We start from the raw sequence: 24,447 nt of genomic DNA, 5'->3' as shown, positions 1-24,447 counted from the left end.
TGTATATTAATAATTTTTTTATGGGTATAAAAAGGAGACAAAAAATCGCCTCTACAGCTGGCTATATACTCTCATTTACCGAAAGTAGTTGATAACTTATGTGCTAAAGGAGTGGCTTTAAAGTCATTTAATGACAACATGAGGGATCCACCACTTTGGACAAGCTTAGAGCTTGGATATGAAGATATTGCTCAAATCTTATTACGTCATGGTGTTGATACAGACTGCTGGGATATTGGACCTGAAGGCTGTAGGCAAACTATGCTACATCGAGCCATAGATGAAAACAATGAATCAATAGCAATTTTTTTGATAAAAAGTCAATGCGATATTGATTCACCCCGCCAGCCTGGTCCAAAAGGGGAAGGAGGAGATGAAGCTAACGAAAAAGCTTCTCCATTACATGTTTGCTGCCATTGGGGCTTAACAAAAGTATTGCAAGCTTTAATTGATCACGGTGCGAATGTTAATGCATTAGACATCAACAATCAAACTCCTATTCACATAGCCATTAGAAATCAGCACGAAGATATTATCTCTATTTTACTATGCCACCCAAATATTGATTTGAGAATTCGAGATCATGACGGAAATACTCCTTTTGCCCAAGCCCTTATTGTTAGAAACCACAAAGCCGCAGAACGAATTTTGGAACGTCTTCCAAATGCTGCAGAGCAAATGGATAATCGTGGACGTAATTTTCTTCATTTAGCCATACTAAAAGATGATCTGGAAGGAGTTCTTTTTTTATTATCCGTTCAAGTAGATGTCAATTCAAGAGTTCATGATGTGAATCAGTCTACGCCTTTACATTTAGCTGCATCTTCGCAAAATGAAATGATAATGAGAACACTTATTCTTGCAGGAGCACGCGTTAGTGAAACAGATGCAACTCAAAAGACACCTCTTCATATTTCAGCTGACCGGGGTAATTTAGCTGCGGTATCAGCACTGTTACAGAATAACGCAGACTATGACGCAGTTGATAGTGACGGAAATAATGCTTTACATGTTGCTGTTCGTGGAGGATTTTTAAGTATTGTTCGAGAACTATTAACAGAATCACGAATTGATGCGGAAACTGTAAATCACAAAGGGCGAACACCACTTCATGAATTGTGCCGAACTGGAGAAGATACTTCAGCGGCTGCAATCTGTGACCTATTCATTGAATGCATGCCAAAATATCCGATAAATAAACCAGACGCAGATGGGAATACGCCTTTATTACTAGCTTTTATGAGAGGGCAGTCGCCTTTATGCAAAGCTTTAGTGAAGTATGGGGCCTGTCTTGGTATGGAAAATGGGGACGGGGTTAGCATTTTTAATTTTAAGTTGGCCACAGATCAACTTTTACACAAGCTTCTTGATCAGCTGCCTCAAGAATCCCCATGGTCCGAATCAGATGTCTGCCAGGAATGTCGTATAAAATTTTCATTAACAGTTCGAAAACATCACTGGTAAGTTAAATATTATTTATTCAAATCTTTTCGAAGAACGAATAATCCTAAGCATAATTATTTAATAAAAAATTTAGCACCTAAACTGGTATTAAGACCCATTTGTATTATAGAAAAGAAGATTAGTTTTAGGTGATACAAACAACCGTTAGGTGAACAAAACTATTATACTCTGTAGCAACAAGTTGCGAGAGTATAAAAACAATTTGCTTTATACGCAATGCAACATGAGATCATATTGTTTACAAATTAAATTTTGATTAACACAGGAACAGATTGCATGTGGTTCAATAAAAAATATCATAAAGGTTTTTGAAGCGGTACATAAGTGGGAAAATTCGTTAATAAATTTTTGAATGAAGAACAAAATTGTGTGGTACAAAAGTGAGTTGCACTTAAAAGAATAATTTCTATGTTTGTTTTTTTTTAAAAACGATAGATGTGTAATGACTAAGACACAGGTTGATAAGAGAAATTGGCACTTAAGCGGGGTGGTACTTAACCATTATTGGCTGTATACACTAATGTAACGGATAACTATTTTGGAAAGCAGTACAAACAATGGGTTGTCAAAATTAAAAATAACTAATGCGCTAAAATATTCGTTTGAGAAGTCAAATATTTATTTCATTTAAAATTTAATATTCGTAGTATTTTCGCCTCTGCTCATTTAAAGATTATGCCTGATATTACCTAATAAATTTAACGTACATAGCTCATAAACCACTAAACCTATATTAACCAAAGTTGCTTGAGAATAAGTCCATATTACAGTTATGTTGAAAACTATTAAAATTACGATGACTCAATAAACAACCCCTCAAAAAGCATTAAATTTTACAGTGGAAATGGTACGAAAGGGCTGCATGCAACTACCCAAAAAATTATATTGTTTATTATTTCTCTAAAGGCGTAAGTTACTGTCTTGGTTGGAAAATTTGTTACGATTACACTTAGGGCTTTTTGCATTTTGTTTATAGCAACGGTATTAATGGTTGTTGGATTAAACAATTTTAAAGGAAGATGTATTATGACATGGTAATCAATTAAAAAGTCTATTTTGAATTTTTTTGTAACTTAGGGCTTTTTGGGTTTCATGTAACGAAATACAGTAATAGGTTATTTAGGTTATACCGGCCGGCTGTCATGCCATACATAGATATACTGATCCTTGTAATCCCATATATGGGTTCAGTTTAATTAAGCTAAAGTATTTGTCATACAGGACTTGATATCTAATATTGATACTTCGTCTAGTCCCTTGAACTGCGAAGCTCCTCGACTTTCTGCATGTATCATCGCTACTAATACCCGTCTGACTCGCATGTGATGCCAGTAAGCTATGACCTGACAAACAACCGCCCTGCAGCCTTTCCGAGACAGCGTGAGTCTGTTCGTGTTTTTCTTCGGGGCCTTTGATGCAGATGGATGGCACTTTTGGCAAACTCATTAGCTATTTCTCCGAGCAATAGACACCGATGTTCACTTTATTAGCTATTTTTGATTCTTCTGAGTAGACGTCGCAAGTTTCACCTTTGTTTCCTGTTATTTTTAAACCTTCTTTTTCAGATAAATTGTGAAGGTATGTGGTCTATCAACCAAACGCTTGCTTATCGAGCTATGCCCGAAGGTTCTTGTTGAGAATTCATCCAAAGCCGCCAATCTTGCAGCTGATTTTGCAAATTTTCGACATTGAGTTTCCAGTTTGATATCCAAAATTACTCCCAGGTACAAGTATGCTCCTTAATTGTTAACTTAGTCCCGTTAAGCTTCGGAGGTTTTGAAGTCTGGATTTTGTATCTCCATGTAAAGAGTACCAGGGTACAGTCTCAGTGAATCTACCCTTCACATAGCCGTGATGTGCTTTCGATATGTTAGCCAATAGTAGCTTGTCTCTAATGTGCGCGTCTAAAACCTTTTCGAATGTCTCTAGAAGGAATGAGGTTAGATATAATAATATATATTCTTGCGAATAAAGGGGGACTCCTTCGCCTGGTTTCTATAAGAATACGGCATTCGCGTCTATACAAAGAATATGTACATATTTAAGCCTTAAACATCCTTAATATATTATCATTAAGTAACCAGCGCTGTTGATACATTCTGCATCATTGCTGGAAAAATACGTCCTTAACAGTTCGAGTAGTTAGTTTTTGCCCATATAAGGGTATTTAAATGGTTTGTGTTGTGTTACATTTAGAACGTTCTTCGAGATAGGGGCAATATATATTAGTTCCTCCCCTAGTTAGCTCTAGCGAATTTCTTATCAGTGTGTATAATTAACAACTCACCCCTCTCGTTGTTATCTCCGTTAACCCATACTGTGTGGTGAACATTAGGGTTTGCGCCTATCACTAGGAGTCTTTTCGCTTATAAGCGGCATCTACCAACCTCCGTGGTTCTACCGGTAATGCTTTTTAGTGTCTCATCTTAGCCATACTTTACGGTTAGCGCCAAATTTCGTCGTAGCCTATTTTCTCTAAATTAGAAAGGAGTTCGGCAGAGGCGACCTTACTCTTATGCAGGTTTATCCAAAGAATCTTTACTAAGTTCGGGTTTCTGCTCGCGGTCGGTTTGGCTCTCCGGCTTACCCTTACCTTACCTTCCTGCTTCTTTATTATTTTATTTTATTACTTACTGTTTTCAGCTAACTTGCGTGTGAAGTGGGACACACTACCAGACTTGTTTATTTGGAAGTTGTAGTTTAGGCTGCCATCCTCCTTGCCAAAGTTGGTGACCTCCAATCTTCCTTCGGCATATCAGGATTTTATCTTTTAAGGAGCTTTATGGACTTTGGCACCTCTACGTTGTTAAGCGGTAGCATTACAACCTTTGCAAAATGCAAAGTAAGTCACCAGAAAGAGAAGGATGAATATGTACCCCTGCTTTAGATAGGCGCCTGCCTACTCGCACCACCAAGATCTGCTCTAAAAACAAAGTGCAGATGCCAAGTCGTGACGGTGACAGCTGCGACGTCCATTGTCCAGTCAGCACACGCAAGGAGGATACAGCCAAGAGGATTTCCGCCCATGAAATACTGTAGTAAAACATCAGTAAATATTTTCATCAATAGCCAATCATACTTAGGTGAAAGTAAAATTGAGGTATTAGTGAATAATTTATTAGTAATTACATAATAAACATAACTCGGAATCAGAAATTGTAGAACATAACGGGGTAGGAAGGCTAAAATTATACCTGTAAATGTCTTTTCTCTCTGTTTTAAAGTTGTCTTCGACTTCACTTCACACCAGTTTGTTCCTAATTCAGTGTCGTATTTGTCTAACTGCTAATGTGTGTTCACTTATTAGTCCATCCAGATTATTTGATTTACATTGAAAACTGTTTTTATTATATGCTAATATTCTTTTCATTTTATAGCAAGTCTTTAAAGTAGCATTTCCCAATAAAAACTGTTAAAAGAATATCTCGTTTTCTCATTGTTATTGCAAACACTTTTAAACTAGCTCGCATCGCTTGAACTTTAAAGATCTTAATTTTAACATTAACATGATTTGTTAGCATTGCTAGGTTAACATGTCAAATTGGTCAACAATTTAATTATTACTTTCTTCACTTTAAAATTACTCCTCAAATCACACATCGTATACCGTCGCCGGTCAGCATATATTATTATTTCGACAACGGCGGTTCGGTTGCTAGCTGTAATGTTTTTAGATTAGGTATACCCGCGTGTACACAGAAGTCCATGCGAGCACTAACCACAAAGCAGTATACCTATATAATATATAATTTTTTTAATTTCATTTTAAATACTTTTTTTTTTTATTATATTACTAATATACCAGAGAAAATTTAAAGATTTTGATTAATAAAAAATAAGCTATCTTCGATTCGCCGAGAATTAGAGAATAGTGAATCGAACAAACTTACCAGTTGTTCAAACTGCCAGTTTAGCACTTGCGTTGAAACCCTGCGCTATCAAATTCTCTGACGTATGTGTATTAGTGTTACACTTTTTTTTTAATGAAGACAAAAAAATATTTTTGTAATATGTTGTAGCCTTTTGAAAATCAATAAAAAATGTTTGTATTCTTATTTTTCAAAGTAATTTGTCATATGAACCATTCACAATAGTAAAACTGGTCTAAAATGTGTAAAACAAAACTTTATATCTTGAAGTTAACGGTTATAACACTTTAATGAGTATCCGCGTACTCTCTTGTCTGAATTCAACCTAATAATTTTGTTGTGTAAATTTTTTGACAAGATAGCGAGCAGAGAAATGCCGAATCGAAGATATATGATGTAATACATATACATAATGTAAGAATATTATTAAAATAAATATATTTTTACGTTTTAGCCGTCATTGCGGACGAGTTTTATGCTCCAAATGCTCCAATAACGATGTTCCAATACTTAAATTTGGTTTGAATAAACCCACCCGTGTATGCTGCACTTGCTTTAATATATTACAAGGAGGAAAATATACTTTGCAATGAAGAACAGCACTACATTTAAACATTACACGATTATATTTAACGCATATTTTGTTTCTAAAAATAATTATGTATATAATAATTAAAGTAGCATGTTTGTATTTATGAATAAATATATTTATAAAATAGAAACTACTCATATTGATACAAATTTTGTTATTGATAGTGAAAAACTGAATCTTGAATTTTATATGATGCGTATTTTTGCGATATACAAGTATATGTATATATACCACTTATATATTCATGGTTATTTTAATAAATCTCCCGGGGTAAGTACTCTTATTGAATTAAATTTAAAAATAATATACTTGTATTTACTTATAGCTTTTGATTATATTTCCTGTTTCAGGACTCACAAATTTTTGAAAATATATGTTTATAATATATATACACTAGGCAGAAAACGTCTGCGTACATGGTACCAACAAAAATAACTCGTTGGGAAAAAGGCTTCTATATGATTTTTATAAAATCCAATTTATTTTATATGAATTAAAGCATATTTCGTATGTATACGAACGTCTAGGAAATCCATTAGAAAAAGTCTGCTTACAAGGACTATAATTTTTTTTTAAATGTTATAGGAAGTCGGCTATCCCCCGTTTGTAAACTTAAGCAAGGGCTTTCACATGGGATAGACCAAAGCTTAACTAATTCAGGTCGGTATCCTGTTGAAAAAAGTAGTCATTTCAATATATTAAGGTGCATATATGTCCATTCTACAAATTCGATTCGGTCCACACCATTACCTGCCATGCACCCCCATATTATTGTTCTATCTCCACCATGTTTCACAGTATGCATCAAGTTTTCCTTAGCGAGTGCCGTGCCGTCTTTTTCGCAAAAGCATTAACCAATTGTCCGTTGCCAAGAGGTTTGAAATACTTCCTGCGTGCATCTTGGCCATGAAAATTTTTGAGCGATTTTGGATGCAATAAGTCAGGGGCTTTGCTTCACACTTTGCAAAACGTTAAAAGTTTCACGCTGTGCTAATATTTTTGGCCGCCCTGGACGGGCCGAGATACAAAATCGTTTGTATTTTCGTTACTCTTTGTATGGAAGAGTGTGTTGTTTCAATTCGGGCGATTTCACAACACATACCCACATACATGGTATATATATAAGATATAAGCGTCTACGCAGACTTTTTCTGTCGAATAGGCGATGAAAAGAGCAGACATTTGCAGAAATGAAATTATCAGGCGGATTTACTTTGTTCTAATTTTACTTTGTGCAAGACCTGGTAAATTCAAAAAATTTAGTTTATATCAAAAGTGAGACCGATCAAAAGTGCATATGGGTATGAGCTGTAAAAAAAAATATTTTACTGAATTTCGAGACGATTTTGGTCATGTGTCCCCGGATTGGATAGAGATTTGTCAATAGTCCAAAGCTTGCTCACTACGACGAAGACGTTGCAGAACTTCATGTGCTCCACCCATATCGTCCCCTTATGATTATCCAGTTCTCGAATCTCCAAATTAAGATATGCGGGGATCACAAAGACCGACCAGGCGTAAGAAGTCGTGCTCACTTGCTAAAGTTGTTGCATCGGCTTGAAAACTTGGTCGTAATTGTTGAATTCTTCCGTCCGTATGAATGCGTAATACAATGAAGGTGGTTTTAGTGAATTCTGTAAAGCCGACCAAGTCATCTTTATTAAAGTTAACGTAGGTTGTCCACAGCAGTAATGTCGGCAGATTTTTCAATCAAGATATTTATGGGCAGATGGTCTGATGCAAAAGTTAGCATAGGTCAGCAGGTAATGCTGTTTATGCCCACCACTAGTGATTGTTATATCAGGGTGCCCATAATTCTGGTGGTTCATTCATTGTGCAGAATATTGAATTGTTCAGCTCTATCCGATTCTTACAACGAAGCAGCGCACCAATGTTTGAGTAAAATCGCGTTGGGCAACATGTAACTGGAAGTATTGTATATTAGGTGCATTGGTCAGACTGGGAGTCATGCTGTCTGTGTGAGCTCCTGAGGACCGTGGAGGTCTTTTCTTGGTCACTCGATTTGGAGCACGGGTCAGGAGGATACGGAGCAACCCTGCTGCTAGGTGTTGCTCTAAGGACAACAAACTTAGACTAAAACTTACCAATCCAAACAGGGTTAGATCGCCAAAATAACAGCCCTTGGCCGGTTAAAATTCGGGTCAATTCAGGTAACGTAGAACCGGCTGCTGTGGGAATTAAAGATTCTTGTCATGGAAGCCGCTTAAAATGCTTAAAAATTTTGTATGAAATATTACTATAATGGATTGATATGCCTATATTTTGATACCAATCCATGAATATAACGAAATATTTTTATTCCCGACAATTGTTGTCAAAGTTTGCAAAACTATGTGAACAGCTGTTCAAACTTGATCGTCAACTTGCCCCTCGACTTTAATGAGAAAATTGATATCAAGACGGCTTTCAAGTTCGAAAAGTGTGAGCGTATTAAAACTTAAAAGCAATTTCTTGATCGTGTAACGTTCAGGTAAAGGTTATCGTTTATCGAGAATTGATATTAAAATTTTAAAATTAATCAGAGATATGTTGCATCATTATTGAATTACATTGGATTCAGGAGATAAATTTGTTAATTCATTTCGTAATAAGAATTATAGTAAACTGAATATGGCTCTATTTAGCTTCTTTCGCAGTGTGGTGTTTCCTACAGTTAAAGCCGAAGATGAAGAAGCTGAATTAGTTGATCCTCAAACTGCCCTTCGGGTAAATATTTGATGTATTCATTGAAGCTAATACGTATATCTATATATATTATCATTGAGAAATGTTTTTCATTTTGATAGAAAGCTAAAATTTTTACAGTCAACAGTATTGTACCTATCATACAAGTAAGTTTCAACTGCAGTGCATGAGTATGGCCATTACATAATAGAGTTAAATCCACGAATTCGTGGTTAAAGTAACTACAGGGTGATAGAGGATTAAATTTATAGGACTATCTAATACTAATATAAAGAGCCTCGATCAGCCAATAATTATTATTTTTAAGAGAGCTGAGATTTAGAATAGCATCAGCCGTATTCCGGGTTAAAATATCGGTAAATGTATAATTTACGTCCCTCAACGAAAGTGGCCTCAAAAGTGTACATTTTTTTTTGAAATCGTCTTATTTTGACGCGAAGTTTACAAATCGGTGAGCGAAAAGTAAACTTTTTAAAAATGTACACCAAAATGTCTATGGTTAAATAGAGGAGGATCGCCAGAAGAAGAACATATGCAGTTATAGCTTAAAATTCAAGTCTAAAATGTGTTATTTTTCGATGATCGTTAGATAATTTCGGTGACAACTAACTTGAGTTTTGCAGCCTAAACGAGGTGTAGATAACTGCTGCAACAACAACAGTCAGCTCTATAAACCTACGATAGTTTCACATCCTGGAGTGCCAAAGATCGTAATGCACGTTAAAGTCGCCTAGCACCAAACGGTCCAACGAACCATCGCACCTAACTATTTCGAACTCGACATCTCCTGACCGGATAGCTATAATCTGACATTCTACGATAGTATCTCTGCGTCGATGTTGTCATCGATAATAGCATATTTCAAATTTTTGTGCAGTATGAAGGATATGGCTTCACCATTATCAATCCTCCTATTTATACGTAAAACTTTGAAACATTGCTCAGAATAAATGGCAAAGTTCCCAGAATTATAGGCACATATAATAGTTGCCTGATCTTACCATAGCTAGTGGTGATTGTGGGATGGATTACCCATATATATCTCTATAGAGACCTGACTTTGTTTTTGTGGATAACCTTCCGTTTTAGCTTTTCAGAATTAAATGAGAACACATTCGCAACAGACCCCACTCCTACGGATGTAATCGTTGGCGCACTTAGCATACTGCTGCTACCATTTCATTCATTCCTGATGGCAGAATTGTGGAAATCGGCCATTATTTTCCCCAAGAGCGCGAAATCTTTCGCCAGGTTGATCACAGTGCGCTGACTATTTTATTCTTCAATTTATACCGCACCCTTCTGTGAAAAAGGCAAAATACCGCCAGTTGTTTTTACCGAGGAGGAGGTTAAAGATGTCATCAATAGGGCAAAATCACCTAAATCCAACGACCCAGAAGGACCTACGCACAGCTTCACCACAACACTTAGCGTTATAAATGCCCGGATAATTTGTTACCTCTTCAAAAACCACCCTATGAGAGGTCTATTCTAATCAATTCCCACAACAGCCGGTTCTACGTTACCGGAATTGACCCGGATTTTATCCGGCCAAATGCTGTTATCCACGAGTTACGTGGCGCCATGCTGCTAACGCACTACTGCGACACCTGCCTCAACGGCTGTGCAATCTGCACCATGTTCGAGCACTGCGCCATCACTCCAGTCGAGTGATCAAGAAAAGACCTCTACGGTCCTAAGGAGCAGCATGACTCCCAGCCTGACCAAGAAACCAAGCTAAACAGCCGCTCAGGTCTTCTGAGTTGTGCAGCTTTCAGACGAGGAAGCTCCAGACATGTCAAAACACTGCACTCAGGACTATCACGGGATCCCTCTTGATGTCCTCAATAAACACCTACACAGTGAGGCCCGCATGCTTCCGGTTAAGGAACATAATGAGCTCCTCTCCAAACTGTTCCTGCTGGGATGTTTTCGCAGAAACCACCCTTGCAGTCGTCTACCTGAAGCGGAACCGCCTCTTATATAGCATCTCTTAGGGCAAAATCATTCACCACAGATAGGACCACATTTTAGTTTAGTTAGTTATCACATGTAGTTATCTTTTGTTTGTTAGCTCTGGATTATAAAGTGGATTCTAGGACCTCCCAACCTAGTTTCCAGAGTGAGTCACTAGCGATGTGCATTGCCTGGTGTTGTAATGACACAATTTCTCTAATATTGGCTAAATCTGACCATTTTTTTATACAAATTTGTTTGAATGTTGCCTTGCAGTTTTATAGGTAATCATATTTTAGTGCTTATAAATATTGATTTTGCGCATACATATTGGTTTCAATATTGATTGACTTGTATTACACTAGCATTAATACTACATGATATATAATTTTAATATTGTATGCAGAAAATCAAACTGGTGTTGCGCTAAATCCATGATAAGAAAAATTAACTGTATAACTGAATAAATTATTGAACACTACTACAATTTGGAGGAAATATGTTACTGTTATATACAAAGACTAATTGTAATTTATCTGTGAAACATTCGTATCTTTACAGGAAAAGTGTCAAAATAATGGTAACATACAAGCTTTGTATAGCAAATACCAAGAATGCAATGACAGAGTAAATGGCAAATCTAAAACAACCGAGACCTGTATGGAAGAACTCTTTGATTATGTTACGGAGCTGGATCATTGCGCTGCTCATAATCTTTTTTCGAAGCTGAAATAATTGCATATTTAGAATTTGTTTATTATTCATGTAGAATGGATTGAGTAAACATGGTTAATATATAATTATAATTGCTTATTACAAAAAAAAACAAAGGTTTGTTTATAATACAAATAAACGGTAATTAATTGAGCTAAATTATCAATTTACGTATGTATATACAGTAAGAGAAGTTTATAGTTTGATTCAATTACTTACTCAGTTGTGATTCTATATTATAGGCAAAAACTTTATTTGGCACAAAAATTGCTTATTAGTAACAACTATTTTTTAATGCCTGGCAGATAGTGCAGGTTGAATAGAACAGACATAGAAAAATGAAAACTGACATAATAAATGTTTTATTTATTTATTTGCTTATTCGCTCATTTCGTGTTTTGATGAAAAAAAACAATGTTGATGCAAATTATTGGCTTTATAAGTGTTACGGCAGGTCCACTTCTCCATAATCAGGCAAGGCAAGAAACAGACCAAACTTTTCTGAAATCATCATCAACATTGGAATCTAATGCCGCTGGCGAAGGGCGCAATTGGCCTCACTACATCTTTGGTTGGCCATTTGGTTAATCTCATTGTATCTGTTATCCATCCCGTTATCTGATGGAGGCATACATATGTAAACGGTTAAAGTCGTTTGACTAATACATAATTCGACGTACCAGGAAGCATTTATGTTGGCAAAAATTTGCAAAGTAGTCAATGCAACCGCTTTCCCTCAATTAGAGTAATACACTCAGGTGGCTATCAGGAGGTGTAGAAGGTCTCTTGCTATTATAATAAGAAGCAGTTACCGGCAATGCACATATCCCGTTTTCTTAACCATACGGCAGCTACCTAGGTGTGATTATTATCGTTACTTACTGTTAAGGTCACTGTTCATGTTTCGCTGCATGCATTAAGTTTTATGAACCTGCCCATAAGCCATTGAGATGCGCGACTAGTGTACGAATGTTCTGCAACAGAAATACCAGTTTGAAGAGTTTTGCAAATTACTTTGAAAATGTTTTGATAACGTAGCCGAACCATTCGAACCGTTAAAATACTAAAAGGTGCATCGGTGCAGCGACTGGCACATGCCCTGTGCAATGCAGGAAAACTGTTGTATCTTCCCTTTTGGGCTTAAAATGGAACACATTGGTGGGTTAATTATTATTTCTCGTCTAGGCAACTCATACATGTGAGATTTCAACAAAGCGCAGAGTCCCTGATCCTGCTGAGTTGTTAAAAAAATAAAATAATTTTTTTCAACTTTCAAATTTATTTTACAAACAGATATGATCTGCCAAAATATTTTTTTCACAATTCGTAAAAAATATATTTTGTTTTTAATAATAAATATCCTATGACCTTTCCATAAGACATACACCGGTGGCACACTAATTAGCGCACGCTTACCTATTCCAATAGTACTGCTTGAAAAACGGTATTTTAGAACATTCTTTTCTTGTATATTAATAAGTTGTTATTTTGTCGTTATGAACGCATTACTGAAAATTTTGGGATCGTTTTCAAAGAAGTATGCCTTTACTTCATAAAAGCATTTGATTCAGACTGGCATTTTAATTAGCACACGGTGCCATCAGAGAAGTTTTTCGTAATTCGTTTGCGTTTATGGTTGTGATTTTTCTTTGAGATTAGTTGTAAGTAAAATTTTTAATAGATATCAGTGTGAAATATTGAAAATTGGACGTTCCAAGAGCCCCATTGAAGAGGAAAGGCGATTAATATGGAACATGTTCCAGGACGGAAAAAAAATTAGTGATTTTTATCGTTGCATTAGAAATTCAAAACGCTCCCAGATATTTTTGTGAGAATAAAACATTTGCAAATAAAAAGAGATCTAGACGCAAAAAGACCACAAAAAGAGAAGATTCACTCATTGTTAAGCAGGCGCTTAAATATCCTTTTGGAACTTCCTCGCAAATACGAGCTTCAGTGTACGATGAATATAGCGTAAACATTGCCAGCAGGACATTTAGACAGCTACTTTTGGAAAAAAAAACCTTCGGGCATGCCAATGTCTAAAAGTTTCACACAATGATCGAAAGGCGCGATTGGAATTTATCAGACTGCATAGGGATTCTACTCTTTCCTTCTGAAATTCTGTAGTTTGGAGCGACAAATCTAAATTCAACTTACACGGGCCTGATGGAAAAACTTATGTTCGACACCCCCAAATAAAAAATTGGACCAGAAGTATACCAAGAAGATTGTTAGTACCCGGTGGGGGAAGTGTTATGGTGTGGGGTGGCTTTACCAAGTATGGTGTTGGTCCTATTGTGCTGATAACGGGCAAGATATATTCTGTAGCATACTAGAAAACTATCTCGTACCGATTGTGGAACATTTACTGTTATCTGTATACACCATAGCAGTTTTCCAACAGGACAATGCACCCTGCCATAAGTCGAGGTCTGTGATTCAGTGGCTTCAACACCAGGCAATTCCATTGCTGAAATGGCACAGAGTCCAGACGAGGCGAGTCATGGCACTGAAACTGAAGACAATGTACGATTTATGGGCAGTTATTCAACAGGAAAGTCAGAAAATTTCCAATGACATGCGCGGATTTGGTGTTATCAATGCCGAGAAGATGTACATCCGTAATTTCCCAAAATGGATACTCAACTAAATATTAAGTAAATATAAACTCATACGTTTCTTTTTGTCAAATTACTTTCAAAATTTTATAATTTTTTTTAAGATGTGTTGCTCTCTTGACCGAACTGCTTCTTAATATTACGATGATTAATTTTTTAATGGTTCTATTATGTTTTTGTTTTTTGTTTTAATTACTAATTTGTTTCCAATCAACATTATTTAATAAATAAGCATAAACCATCGAAAGTCAAAATAAATTACTATCGATAGTGAGACTAAAATAAAACTATCGACACTATCGATAGTCCCATAGTGTTTTGCAATTCTATGTTGTATATTTATTTATTAACCAAGACGAACAACTCCAGAAAAAATTTAAAATATGCGAATAAGAATTATAAGTGTAATGTTTCTTCTATTAATAATAACCTGTTTTTATATAGTCTTTAATCGAAACAGTTTAAATTTTAATACTTCGGTAACCAATAACACACGTTCTAATAAAGATTGGTATGCGTAAGTAAGAATGTCGTTAAATATCACGGTTTAATCTATAAATATATAAATATCTAAAGTTTTATTTCAAGATCTCGTCAATGTTACAACATAGCTTTGGTTGTGTGCGGCCATCGGCTATGGGAATCGCTTGTGATGATAAAATCAGTTCTCCTTTTTAACAAATATGATGGAAGTAATTTGCATTTCTGGATATTTTCCGAGGATAAACTAATAAATGAATTTGTTGAGCGGTTAAATGATTGGCGAAATTTAGTGCATTTTGATTTTGATGTACTGAATCTGACTTTTCCCCAAAACCATCAAAAAGAGTGGCAATTTCTTTTTAAACCTTGTTCATCACAGAGGCTGTTTTTGCCGGTAAATAATGTTAATGTATTAACTCGACATATTTTGATTTATGAGCATTTTTCAAAGCAGTTGTTGTTTTAGCGGAGTATCTAATAATCGAATTAGGATTAATAATTTGTGAAGTAATATGGTCAAAAACTATGCCGGATTAATATTGCGGTTGGGTCGTAGAGTAACGTAGAGCCCACGAATTGCCGTGACACATCTACACACCCGAGATTTGTAAGCTGTCCTTATGGTCCAATTTCGATGAAATTAAATCTACTCCAAACTCCAAACAGGGGTACCATACTCCGCTAAAACAATATAACCAGAGAGTACTTTGAAATTTTTGTGGATACTGATCTATGATTCAATATTGTGTTACTTCGGAGCGTGCTTTCTCTTAGGAAACAATTTTTGGGAAAACTTTCGAATACCGTCCCAGGCCTTTGGGGAAAAAATGGGTATGGGCGGATATAGCCGCGGGAAACTTATAGTTTTCGGCATATTTACGTTTAAAGTTGAAAATTTCAACTATTTAAAGTACGTATTTTTTCGATTTAAAAAGAGTTATATACTTCTATATCCATTAACACCTTACTAATTAGTTTTTAGACATTTATTTTATATTATATGATGCAAAAATAGCAGCTATATCTATATATTCTTGATCTGGAAGACCTCCTCCATTCGCCCATACCCCTTTTATCCCCGAAACCCGAGGACGGTATTCTAAAGCTGACCCCAATTTTTAAACCATAAAATCAAAAAATCTTTTTTTGTTCTCATGAATTTCTTGTTTACATATTGATGATTTTGTACGATTTACATTCTATTCGCATTCAGTTATAATCATCATCATTAAAAATAAAACAACGGTTGATTTTTATACACTGAACTTGATATATTAAGTTTGCCACGCCTATAAAATATATATATAAATGATTAGCATGACGAGCTGAGTTGATTTAGCCATGTCCGTCTGTCCTTGCGTCCATCCGCCTGTATATATGCAACCTAGTCCCTTAGTTTTAAAGCTATCGATCTGAAATCTTGTACCTGCCCTTTTCTCACTAAGAAGCTACTCATTTGTCGGAACGGCCGATATCGGACCACTATAGCATATAGCTGCCATACAAACTGAACAATCGGAAGCAAGTCCTTGTATGGGAAACTTTTTTATTTGACGTAATATCATCACGAAATTTGGCATGAGTTATTTTATAAGGTAACAATGTAATTCCCGAAGAAATTGTTTTGATCGGATGACTATCGCATATAGTTGCCATACAAACTGAATGATCGGAATCAAGTGCTTGTATGGAAAACTCTTTCATTTGACGAGGTATCTTCACGAAATCAGGCAAAAGTTATTGTTTGAGGCAACAACGTAATCTCCGAAGAAATTGTATAGATCGGATGACTATAGCATATATCTGCTATACAAACTGAACAGATCGGATGACTATAACATATAACTGCCATATTAACTGAACAATCGGAGTAAAGTCCTTGTATGGAAAACTCTTTCATTTGACGAGGTATCTTCACGAAATCAGGCATAAGTTATTGTTTGAGGCAACAACGTAATCTCCGAAGAAATTGTATAGATCGGATGACTATAGCATATATCTGCTATACAAACTGAACAGATCGGATGACTATAACATATAACTGCCATATTAACTGAACGATCGGAGTAAAGTCCTTGTATGGAAAACTCTTTCATTTGACGAGGTATCTTCCCGAAATTTGGCATGGATTATTATTTAAGGCAACAATGGAATCTCCAAAGAAATTGTATAAATCGGTTGACTATAGCATATATCTGCTATACAAACTGAACGATCGGAATCAAGTGCTTGTATGGAAAACTCTTTCATTTGACGAGGTATCTTGACGAAATTTGGCATGAGTTATTTTCTAAGCCAAGAATATAATCTCCGAAAAAATTCGGAGTAAAGTGCCTGCATGGAAAAATTTTTTTTTTTTTTAATTGCCGATTCACGAAACTAGATCTGAATCAAGTTATTGTAAGGAACCTTTGTATCTGTGAAGGGTATTATAGCTTCGGTGCAACCGAAGTTAACGTTTTTTCTTGTTATTTTATGAATTAAAGTCCTGAAGACAGATTGTTTTTTTAAGTATGAAATTGAATCATGTTACTGAACTGTGTGGTGGTAACATTTTCATTGATTCCAATATCTTATTTGCATATGCCGAATTCATACATATTATACTCTTGATAGAAATTGCCAAATAATGCCATGGGAAGCGTACGATTGTATAATCTCAGGTGAGACTTGTTTTACAAAGTCGATAACTGTTTTTCTGTTTGAAAAGCCTCATTTGTCAGATTCGTACATAGCTCAAGGTGCACTGGTTTTGTCGTAAAACAGACAGAGACAGCCACATAGCCTTTCATTAGGGAGGAAGACATTAGTATGGGCGCCTTTATATGAAAAGGCCCAGCAAAATCGACACCAGTAATGGAGAAAGGCAGAGCAAAGTTGCAGTGTTCCGATGAAAGAGCTGCCATTATCTGCGTTCGCATCTTCTGCTTGTATTAAATCGGGGAATATAAAATTTCTGGCGAACCATATGTTGCATTAGAAGATGGTCGGCGTGAAGCATAAGTATGTGGATATAATTTAGGAGTAATGTGGCAAGTAGAGACTTCTCTGGTATTATTATGGGATGGCGTTCGTTATTCGTTAGGCATGTGAATCATAGCCGCAGTTATACTTCACATAGCGCATAGAAATTTAGCTATTTTTTATTGTTTGTGAGAGCACGCAAATGTGAAATATTATAAATGAAAATGTCAAATTGAAGTATCACAACAGAAGCAATGAGAGAAGAGACAAAAATAGAGCAGCGATTTCTCTATCTGAAATGTCACACAACATAGAAATCAAAATTCAACAGATTTCTATGTCATATTATTAGGCATATTCTTTATGTGACAGTTCTCATATATGACAATGTTATGCTATGTATGCATAACTGGGCCTTCAGAGTGAGGTCTTTTTTATCGGCTTCGATTCTCTAAGCCATGATATCTCGCGCTCTATGAACTTTAGCATATATGCAATTACTCTGAGGGTTCGGGGGAACGATAAAAATCGCTCGAGGATATCTGTATCATCCAATGTTGTGTGAAAGGAGTAGATTTTTCGACTTTCAAGGGCAATTAACCATGGGGCCATTCCACTAGAGAGTGGTGGTGGTAAGGTGCAGCGGTTTGCACCTAGATCGGCAGGATTGCCAGCACTGGCTACGTGTCGCCAAGTGGCTGGTGCTACTAGGGCAAATATTTGTGATGTTCGATTAGAAATGTACGCCTTCCGTTCATGTGGCGGTTTTTCCAACCCGGCTAGTACAATTTCGGAATCACACCACAGATATAATTTGTATATTGCCATGTATAAATGCATTTGCACCATGGATGTCAATTTGGAAAGTAGAAGCGCGCCACATAGTTCAAGTCGTTTTATACTTATTGTTGTTATAGAAGCCACTTTTGCTTTTTCTACTAGTAACTGGGTTGTAGTAGCAGTGTCGCTTTGTGTGAGATGGTATAGTGGCGCAATATGTCTTTTCAGAGGCGTCACAGAAGCAGTTCAACTTTGTGCTGTGGGGCATTATTTATCCATCGTGGGATATGTATCTGTGAGATATCATTTAGATTGCTCGCGAACTGGGACCACTAAACGAAGTGGTTTAACCTGTCCGACTTAGTCGATTCCGTTTAGCTATAATTTTTCTTATTAGTACTTTCACTGATATCATAATTGGCGAAAGCCTGCGGGGTCGAAAAGTTTGCCACCCAGACCAGAAATTGTCTTTTTGTTATGGCGGATAATGCAGATATTGACTTAGTAGCGTATGAAAACTGGTCAGATATCACATTCCATTGAATCTCCAGAGTTTTTGTTGTACTTTCCTTTTCGAATATAAGGAAATTAGTATCCAACAAATTCTCGTTTGGTATATTTTTAAATATATTTGGGTGATTGGCCGTAATCTTTTTTAATGGAAACCCTGCGGATTTGAGGGCCTTTATTGAGATAAGGATTGGTATGCTTGTGGAAGACGGACTTCCAGATATAATATCGTTATACCAGAGGAAATTCTGACTTTGTGTTTTCAGCCAATTCGTGGAGGGTTCGAATGACTACATATGGAGCACAGTTGACGCCAAAGGTAACAAAGGACATGGTCGTCTATATGTACGACTATTTGTCGATAAATTTTTTCTACATCCCCATTGAATACGTATTTGTATATACGCAAATTTAAAATAAGAAGCATTAAATCTGACAGGAGCGTGGGTCCAGTAAATAAAATATAATTTAGGGAATTCCCCGAACTTGTAAATTTTGAGGCATTGAATACAACTCTTACTTTTGTTTGTTTTTGTCTGGCTTTACTACTGCATGATGTGTCTGGTAAAATGAGTAATATTTACTTTGTATGATTTTTTCGCCAGAACTGACTTCTTCCATGTGGTCTAAAAGGAGGTATTCTTCTAAGATCCTATCATATTCTGGTTTGAGCTCGCCTTTCCATACTTAAAAACTGCTGTATTGCAGAGGAGCGGGAATGATCTAAGGCGAGTGTGTGGGAAAATTCTGGCTTTAGTGGTAGTCGTACGATGTACCGGCCATTACTAGTTGTGGCTTTGTAAAATTCTTTAGAATACTGATCTACTGGGGTTGTAATTGAGATGGGGAAGTTCTTTTAACGTAGTCAAACACCATACCGGCCCTTATCTGATCGAACAATTGTGGGTTTGTAAAATTCCTCAGAATACTGATCTTTTGGGGTTGTAATTCAGGGGGATTCTTAATTGTGAATTGAGGTATTCGTTTGAGATTTCGACAACTTGAGTTGTCATGGTGGTAAATGTATTTAGTTTACATGGAAAATAGTGTTTTGTGCCAAAAGTGTGTTCCAAATTTTCCCAACATCTTTGAGTATTATCTGTGGTATGAGATCGCCTAATAGATTATCTATTTGAGCGAGGTGTTGCATTTAGGATTTTCCAATCTTTAGGTGTGAAACCATTTGCCAATGCTTTAACGTGATAGCTTGGAAGCATGTTAGTGAGTTGCGGCAAAACTATAGCGTCTGCTTTAATTCGCTTATGCGTTTGGAGGGAAATTAGGGTAATGAAGCAAATTTTATTAGAGTTTTGAACAGCTATTCCGGTCATTCCCATAATCTCAAAAATGTCTTGTTTTGTTGGCAGTTACAGCTTATTTTGTGCCCTAGACGCTATAAATGATCGTTGTGATTCTTGTTCTATTAAGGCCCTAAGTTTAAACAGTTCTCCTCGTTGTTCGATGGAGACGATTGCTGTGGGTAGTAATGCCCTACTTTGTAGTTTGGTGTGTAGCGTTTGAGTTTTTAATGCGTTTGAGCAGCATGGTAACATTAGCGCTATTAAGTGAGCTGAAAATATTTCTAATATGAAGCATAGAATTATGTCTTTTTTTACTATATGTATGTGCTATTGAATTTGCTTTTGTAATTTTTATAAGTATGCGCATGTGCCAAGCAATTTGTTTAAATTTCTCACAAGATTGTAGTTTATGCAATCTTGTGTATAGTTCGCATGACATATATTTTTTTCTCTGATATGAACGATTTTAAAAAAGCTTCTACTCAAATGGTTGATGCGCCTAGCTTAGGGTCTATTAAAGCTTCGATTTAGGTCGTGTTGAATGTTTTTAGTTTCAATTAGAAATGCTTTCATTTGTTGTCACAAAGGGTATCTTTTTCTTGATGAGAGCGATTGCTCCCACAACAATAACGATTTTTCTGTTAATGCTGCGGTGCACATATTTACCTTCAAAGGGTCCCGGCTGTCTGTGGAAATGTTTTGTGTCGATAAAATCGACCAACAATTGGAAACAGTGGATTGAAGTTTGATAAATTCTTCACTTGTTTTCTTTTGGATTTTTGGGTTGTTCATTAATATCGCTATTTGATTATCGACCAATATTTTTTAATTTTCACATATACATTTTAGAGCTTCCCAAGCCAAATTGAAATTATCGTCATTAAGTGCAAATACTTTGACTATGAAAAATTTCTGTGTTACATGGATGCCCGAACTTGCTGTTGACTTTGTAGTTGTGGCACCTCTACTCTCGGATGTGGGTAAGGTGCAATTGCTTTAATTAGTTTTAATTGATCCAAAATCATTGCCTCAGTTTCTTCACACTCGTCTAACCCGATTCAGAATTGTCTTGATCGGTGAAGATAAAAATCGAGTGCAGTATCCTTTTGTTTTGCAGCACCTTGCTTTGAGCGTGTAGCTTCTGCAGGTGTACATGAACTTTTTTTGTCAGAAATCACCTTTGGTATTTGAATATGTAATATAGGCAATCCTTGTTTTGTTTGCCAAATAACAAGAGGTATTGTGGGATATGTGCCAATATAAACTTTGATTATAAATTAAATAATAATACGTTTTTGTTTTTCTGAACCGGACCCGGACACTGCGTAACAGATACTAAATTAACAAAATTAATTCACTTCATGGTTTAGTCCAAAAATGTTACTTTATTTGCTTACTCAGTCAAAGGCGCAAGCATTGGCTATTGCTTGCGTTAAGTAAAATAAGTCAGCACTTTAGCGCAAATAGCAATATTACGCCGGATACGCGTGTGGTATGTGATATATCAAAAGTTCGGATTCAGCTGTTTTATTAATATGAAAAGTTGAATTTAATGTACATATTCCTGAAATCTGATTTAGCTGTAATTATTGTAACTTTAATAATATATTATATGTTAACTTAGATATTGTACAAACGTGTATTATATAATATTATATATGAACCAATATGTATTTACATTGTTCACAAAATTATAATTATGTTTTCTTTTTTGAACCGATTTTTTGTTTGTATAAATAAATTTTTGTGAATTTGTATTCACTTAACTGTCGATTAAATATTTCCGATTGGTATTTGAAGTGCGTATATAATATAAAAAAATGTAATACATGTATGTATGGTATATATTATGTACTTATTATATGAAATTATTATTTTTTTTTTGTATATATACGAGTTTGTAATGTATAATAGGGTGGTACTTAAGTATGAATATTTTGTTTTTGTCACTCTTTGCCTTTTTTTTGTTGTGCCTGTGTTTACTTATTTATGACAATCCTGCTTGCTGTTTCATGAGACACAAAGTATATCGCTTACAATTTTGCAAGTAACTACTTGAAGATTTTTGTGTTTGCGATATATTTAGATGTGTTTGAAAACACAACGGTAAGTTTGTAGGCATTTAATAACACATTACAAAATACAACAAAGCCTGCACATTTTTGTTTATTTTGGTCGTGTCGTTAGCACACATTTTGCTTTATTTTAATGATTCAAAAATATTTCAATTATTCCAACTAATATAAAATGTGTTATTTTACGCTATAACAGAATACGAATATTTTGATTGAACATTAACAAAGATTGACTTAAAAAACATAAATAAAGATAATTTGATAGTAACGAATACGAATAACGAAAAATATTCTCGTAAGAGAAAATACGTGTTGTAACAACACAATGTAATGTATTTAAATATGACGTTTTTGGAAGACACTTTTCCGTTTTCTTTGATTCTTATTTAATGTTTAAATCTTCAATAAAATTATTCCAATAAATTATCACTTCAATCTTGTTTTAGTTGTTACTTCCTCAGGTTGATTCCGTATTATATGTGGATACAGATGTTATTTTCTTGTCCCCTATATCAGATATTTGGAAATATTTTGGACGATTTAATGCATCTCAGTTTGCAGCTCTTACCTCCGAACATGAAGACGAAAACATGGGTTGGTACAACCGGTTCGCACGACATCCTTACTATGGTCGTATGGGCGTAAATTCGGGTGTAATGCTAATGAACCTAACTCGTATGCGCATTCACAATTGGGTCTCACATATAGTTCCCATATACAATGAGTACAAGCTACGTATCACGTGGGGTGATCAAGATATCATAAATATATTCTTTTATTACAGTCCAGGTAAACATATTTTTATTCTTATTAACAAAACTGAATATAATTATTTTAGATGCTCTTTTGCTTCTGCCTTGTCAGTACAACTACCGACCAGATCATTGCATGTATATAAGTGTTTGTAATGTATCCGTAGAGGGAATAAAACTTATGCACGGCAATAGAGGTTACTTCCATTCTAATAAACAGCCCTTGTTTAAGGCGGTGTATGAAACAGTAGAAAGCTACAAGATTGCTTCAAATCCATACTTCAATTTTGTAATACCATTAAAATCATCACTAAATGAAAGTGTCGTAAAAGAAACAAATTGTGGCTTACTAACTGAGGAAACTATGCTTTTTGCAAAAAAAATATTTAGAAGCTATCAATCATTTTTATATTATTGACAGTAATATATAAATATATATAACAACACTAATGGTACTCATACAGGCCTTAACATGGATTAAAGTTTTATTGTTTGGAAAATAAATTGTATTTAAATTATTATAATCGTATACTTTACTGCATTGAATGTTTCTAGAAGAGCCGATCGCAATGGTAAAGAAAATAAAGACCAGATATTAGAAAAATACTACTTTCCACAAATCACTAAACTTTTTAAAAAATATACTAATTCATGTGAAATTTGCAGATGTAATAAGTACGACCGGAATCCACAAAAACCCAAGTTACAGGCAACACCCATACCTTTGTACCTGAGACAATTGAAATGGAAATTCTCTAAATTTGTAAAATTTTTCAGAATGAGAAATGAATCAGTATTGCATATTAGAGATAAACTGATAAAGCTTCTTCACAATTTTACTGTACCATAGTCATGGGCAACGAAGGCAGCTGAACAACAACAAAACTGAATTATTTGGAAGGGTTGGGAAATGAGTTCTGTCTAGCACCACCTCAGAAAGGGAAGTTAATAGTGCGATAGAACCTGTGCATTCCACAATTGTTGAAATAATCAGATGACTCCAAGTGGAATATCCTGATTGCTCTATTAAAGAAATTGTCAACATTGCAGTTGACAGATACAATATAAAAATATATTCAGTTACAAAAGAAAGACTGACTAAATAAGTTAATTCTAACCTCCGAAATGAAATAGCCGGAAACCAAAAAAACTTGTTAAAATATCACAATTAAAAATAGGTCAAAAATAAAAAATTATAAACCAGACGTTACCATATATAAAAAGAACAAATTATAAAGGTAAAACCAAAGACATTTTTACCGTACAATAACTACTAAAGATAACAGAAAGATCCATAAATCGCATTTAAAAAACTGACGGGCATTTATCCTTTAGACTTACCGTACTACACAACTGTGACCGCAGACACCTACAGTGACAGCCCGCTCGTAACAATCAAACAAGGACTAAGAAAGGTTACAAAAGGGACGTTTAAAATTATTCACACTACGCATTGAACGGCTATGAAAAATTATTAACGACGTCAGACTTACTATGCACCAAGAAACTAGTGAAACAAATATTATATTTCCACAATTAAAACATTAATTTTCCGAAATATACAATATTACCAGAGAATGTTAATAAATAGAGAAGGGCAAACGTTAGCTGTGCTAAAATTTAAACCATTAAAAGGGAACATCGAAAATGCGCAAATTCA

The 24,447-nt window shown here is 35.3% G+C and overlaps 3 protein-coding genes and 1 long non-coding RNA gene across 13 annotated transcripts in view; 3 read left to right on the top strand and 1 right to left on the bottom strand.

Moving 5' to 3' along the window:
* Window positions 1-6,055, top strand: part of LOC106620389 (rabankyrin-5) — a 37,898-nt gene extending 31,843 nt beyond the window's left edge. The window contains exons 6-7 of the mRNA XM_014238883.3: window positions 35-1,460; window positions 5,788-6,055. Coding sequence (XP_014094358.1) covers window positions 35-1,460; window positions 5,788-5,926 — 1,565 coding nt within the window. The 3' untranslated portion in view covers window positions 5,927-6,055. The remainder of the gene's footprint in view (window positions 1-34; window positions 1,461-5,787) is intronic.
* A 2,388-nt stretch (window positions 6,056-8,443) lies between these two features.
* Window positions 8,444-11,417, top strand: UQCR-11L (Ubiquinol-cytochrome c reductase 11 kDa subunit-like). Its single transcript, XM_014238888.3, has 2 exons — window positions 8,444-8,652; window positions 11,149-11,417. Exons 1-2 carry the CDS (start codon window positions 8,557-8,559, stop codon window positions 11,320-11,322), a joined length of 270 nt encoding a protein of 89 aa, XP_014094363.1. The 5' UTR covers window positions 8,444-8,556; the 3' UTR covers window positions 11,323-11,417.
* A 238-nt stretch (window positions 11,418-11,655) lies between these two features.
* Window positions 11,656-14,125, bottom strand: LOC106620394 (uncharacterized). 5 transcript variants are annotated; one of them, XR_004978866.2, is made up of 5 exons: window positions 14,000-14,125; window positions 12,718-12,948; window positions 12,346-12,535; window positions 11,982-12,275; window positions 11,656-11,919 (listed from the first exon to the last, which is right to left on the bottom strand). It is a non-coding gene; the product is annotated as an uncharacterized lncRNA (long non-coding RNA). The 5 variants fall into 5 exon arrangements; XR_004978865.2 differs by having other exon boundaries at window positions 13,980-14,124; XR_001330825.3 differs by lacking the exon at window positions 14,000-14,125 and having other exon boundaries at window positions 12,718-13,649.
* Window positions 14,126-14,200: 75 nt separating this feature from the next.
* Window positions 14,201-23,391, top strand: shams (glucoside xylosyltransferase 1 shams). 6 transcript variants are annotated; one of them, XM_036373930.2, is made up of 4 exons: window positions 14,201-14,439; window positions 14,499-14,799; window positions 22,590-22,824; window positions 22,874-23,316. In XM_036373930.2, the coding sequence occupies exons 1-4, from the start codon at window positions 14,306-14,308 to the stop codon at window positions 23,203-23,205; spliced, it is 1,002 nt and encodes a 333-aa protein (XP_036229823.1). In that variant the 5' UTR covers window positions 14,201-14,305; the 3' UTR covers window positions 23,206-23,316. The 6 variants fall into 6 exon arrangements, with proteins under 6 accessions (XP_036229823.1, XP_036229822.1, XP_014094362.1 ...); XM_036373929.2 differs by having other exon boundaries at window positions 14,208-14,433; window positions 22,482-22,824; XM_014238887.3 differs by having other exon boundaries at window positions 14,208-14,439; window positions 14,511-14,799; window positions 22,482-22,824.
* Window positions 23,392-24,447: the final 1,056 nt, after the last annotated feature.

This window comes from Bactrocera oleae, chromosome 2 (assembly GCF_042242935.1).
Source record: "Bactrocera oleae isolate idBacOlea1 chromosome 2, idBacOlea1, whole genome shotgun sequence".
Taxonomy (NCBI): Eukaryota; Metazoa; Arthropoda; class Insecta; order Diptera; family Tephritidae; genus Bactrocera; species Bactrocera oleae.
Note: the sequence above shows the minus strand (reverse complement) of the source record. Positions and strands in the feature narration are given on the sequence as shown.

Coding starts and splice junctions, on each gene's coding strand:
- UQCR-11L (XM_014238888.3), top strand. CDS start 8,557: ATGGCTCTATTTAGCTTCTTTCGCAGTGTGGTGTTTCCTACAGTTAAA. Junction 8,653..11,148: donor ATCCTCAAACTGCCCTTCGG/GTAAATATTTGA, acceptor GTATCTTTACAG/GAAAAGTGTCAAAATAATGG.
- shams (XM_014238886.3), top strand. CDS start 14,306: ATGCGAATAAGAATTATAAGTGTAATGTTTCTTCTATTAATAATAACC. Junction 14,800..22,481: donor CACAGAGGCTGTTTTTGCCG/GTAAATAATGTT, acceptor ATCTTGTTTTAG/TTGTTACTTCCTCAGGTTGA. Junction 22,825..22,873: donor ATTCTTTTATTACAGTCCAG/GTAAACATATTT, acceptor TAATTATTTTAG/ATGCTCTTTTGCTTCTGCCT.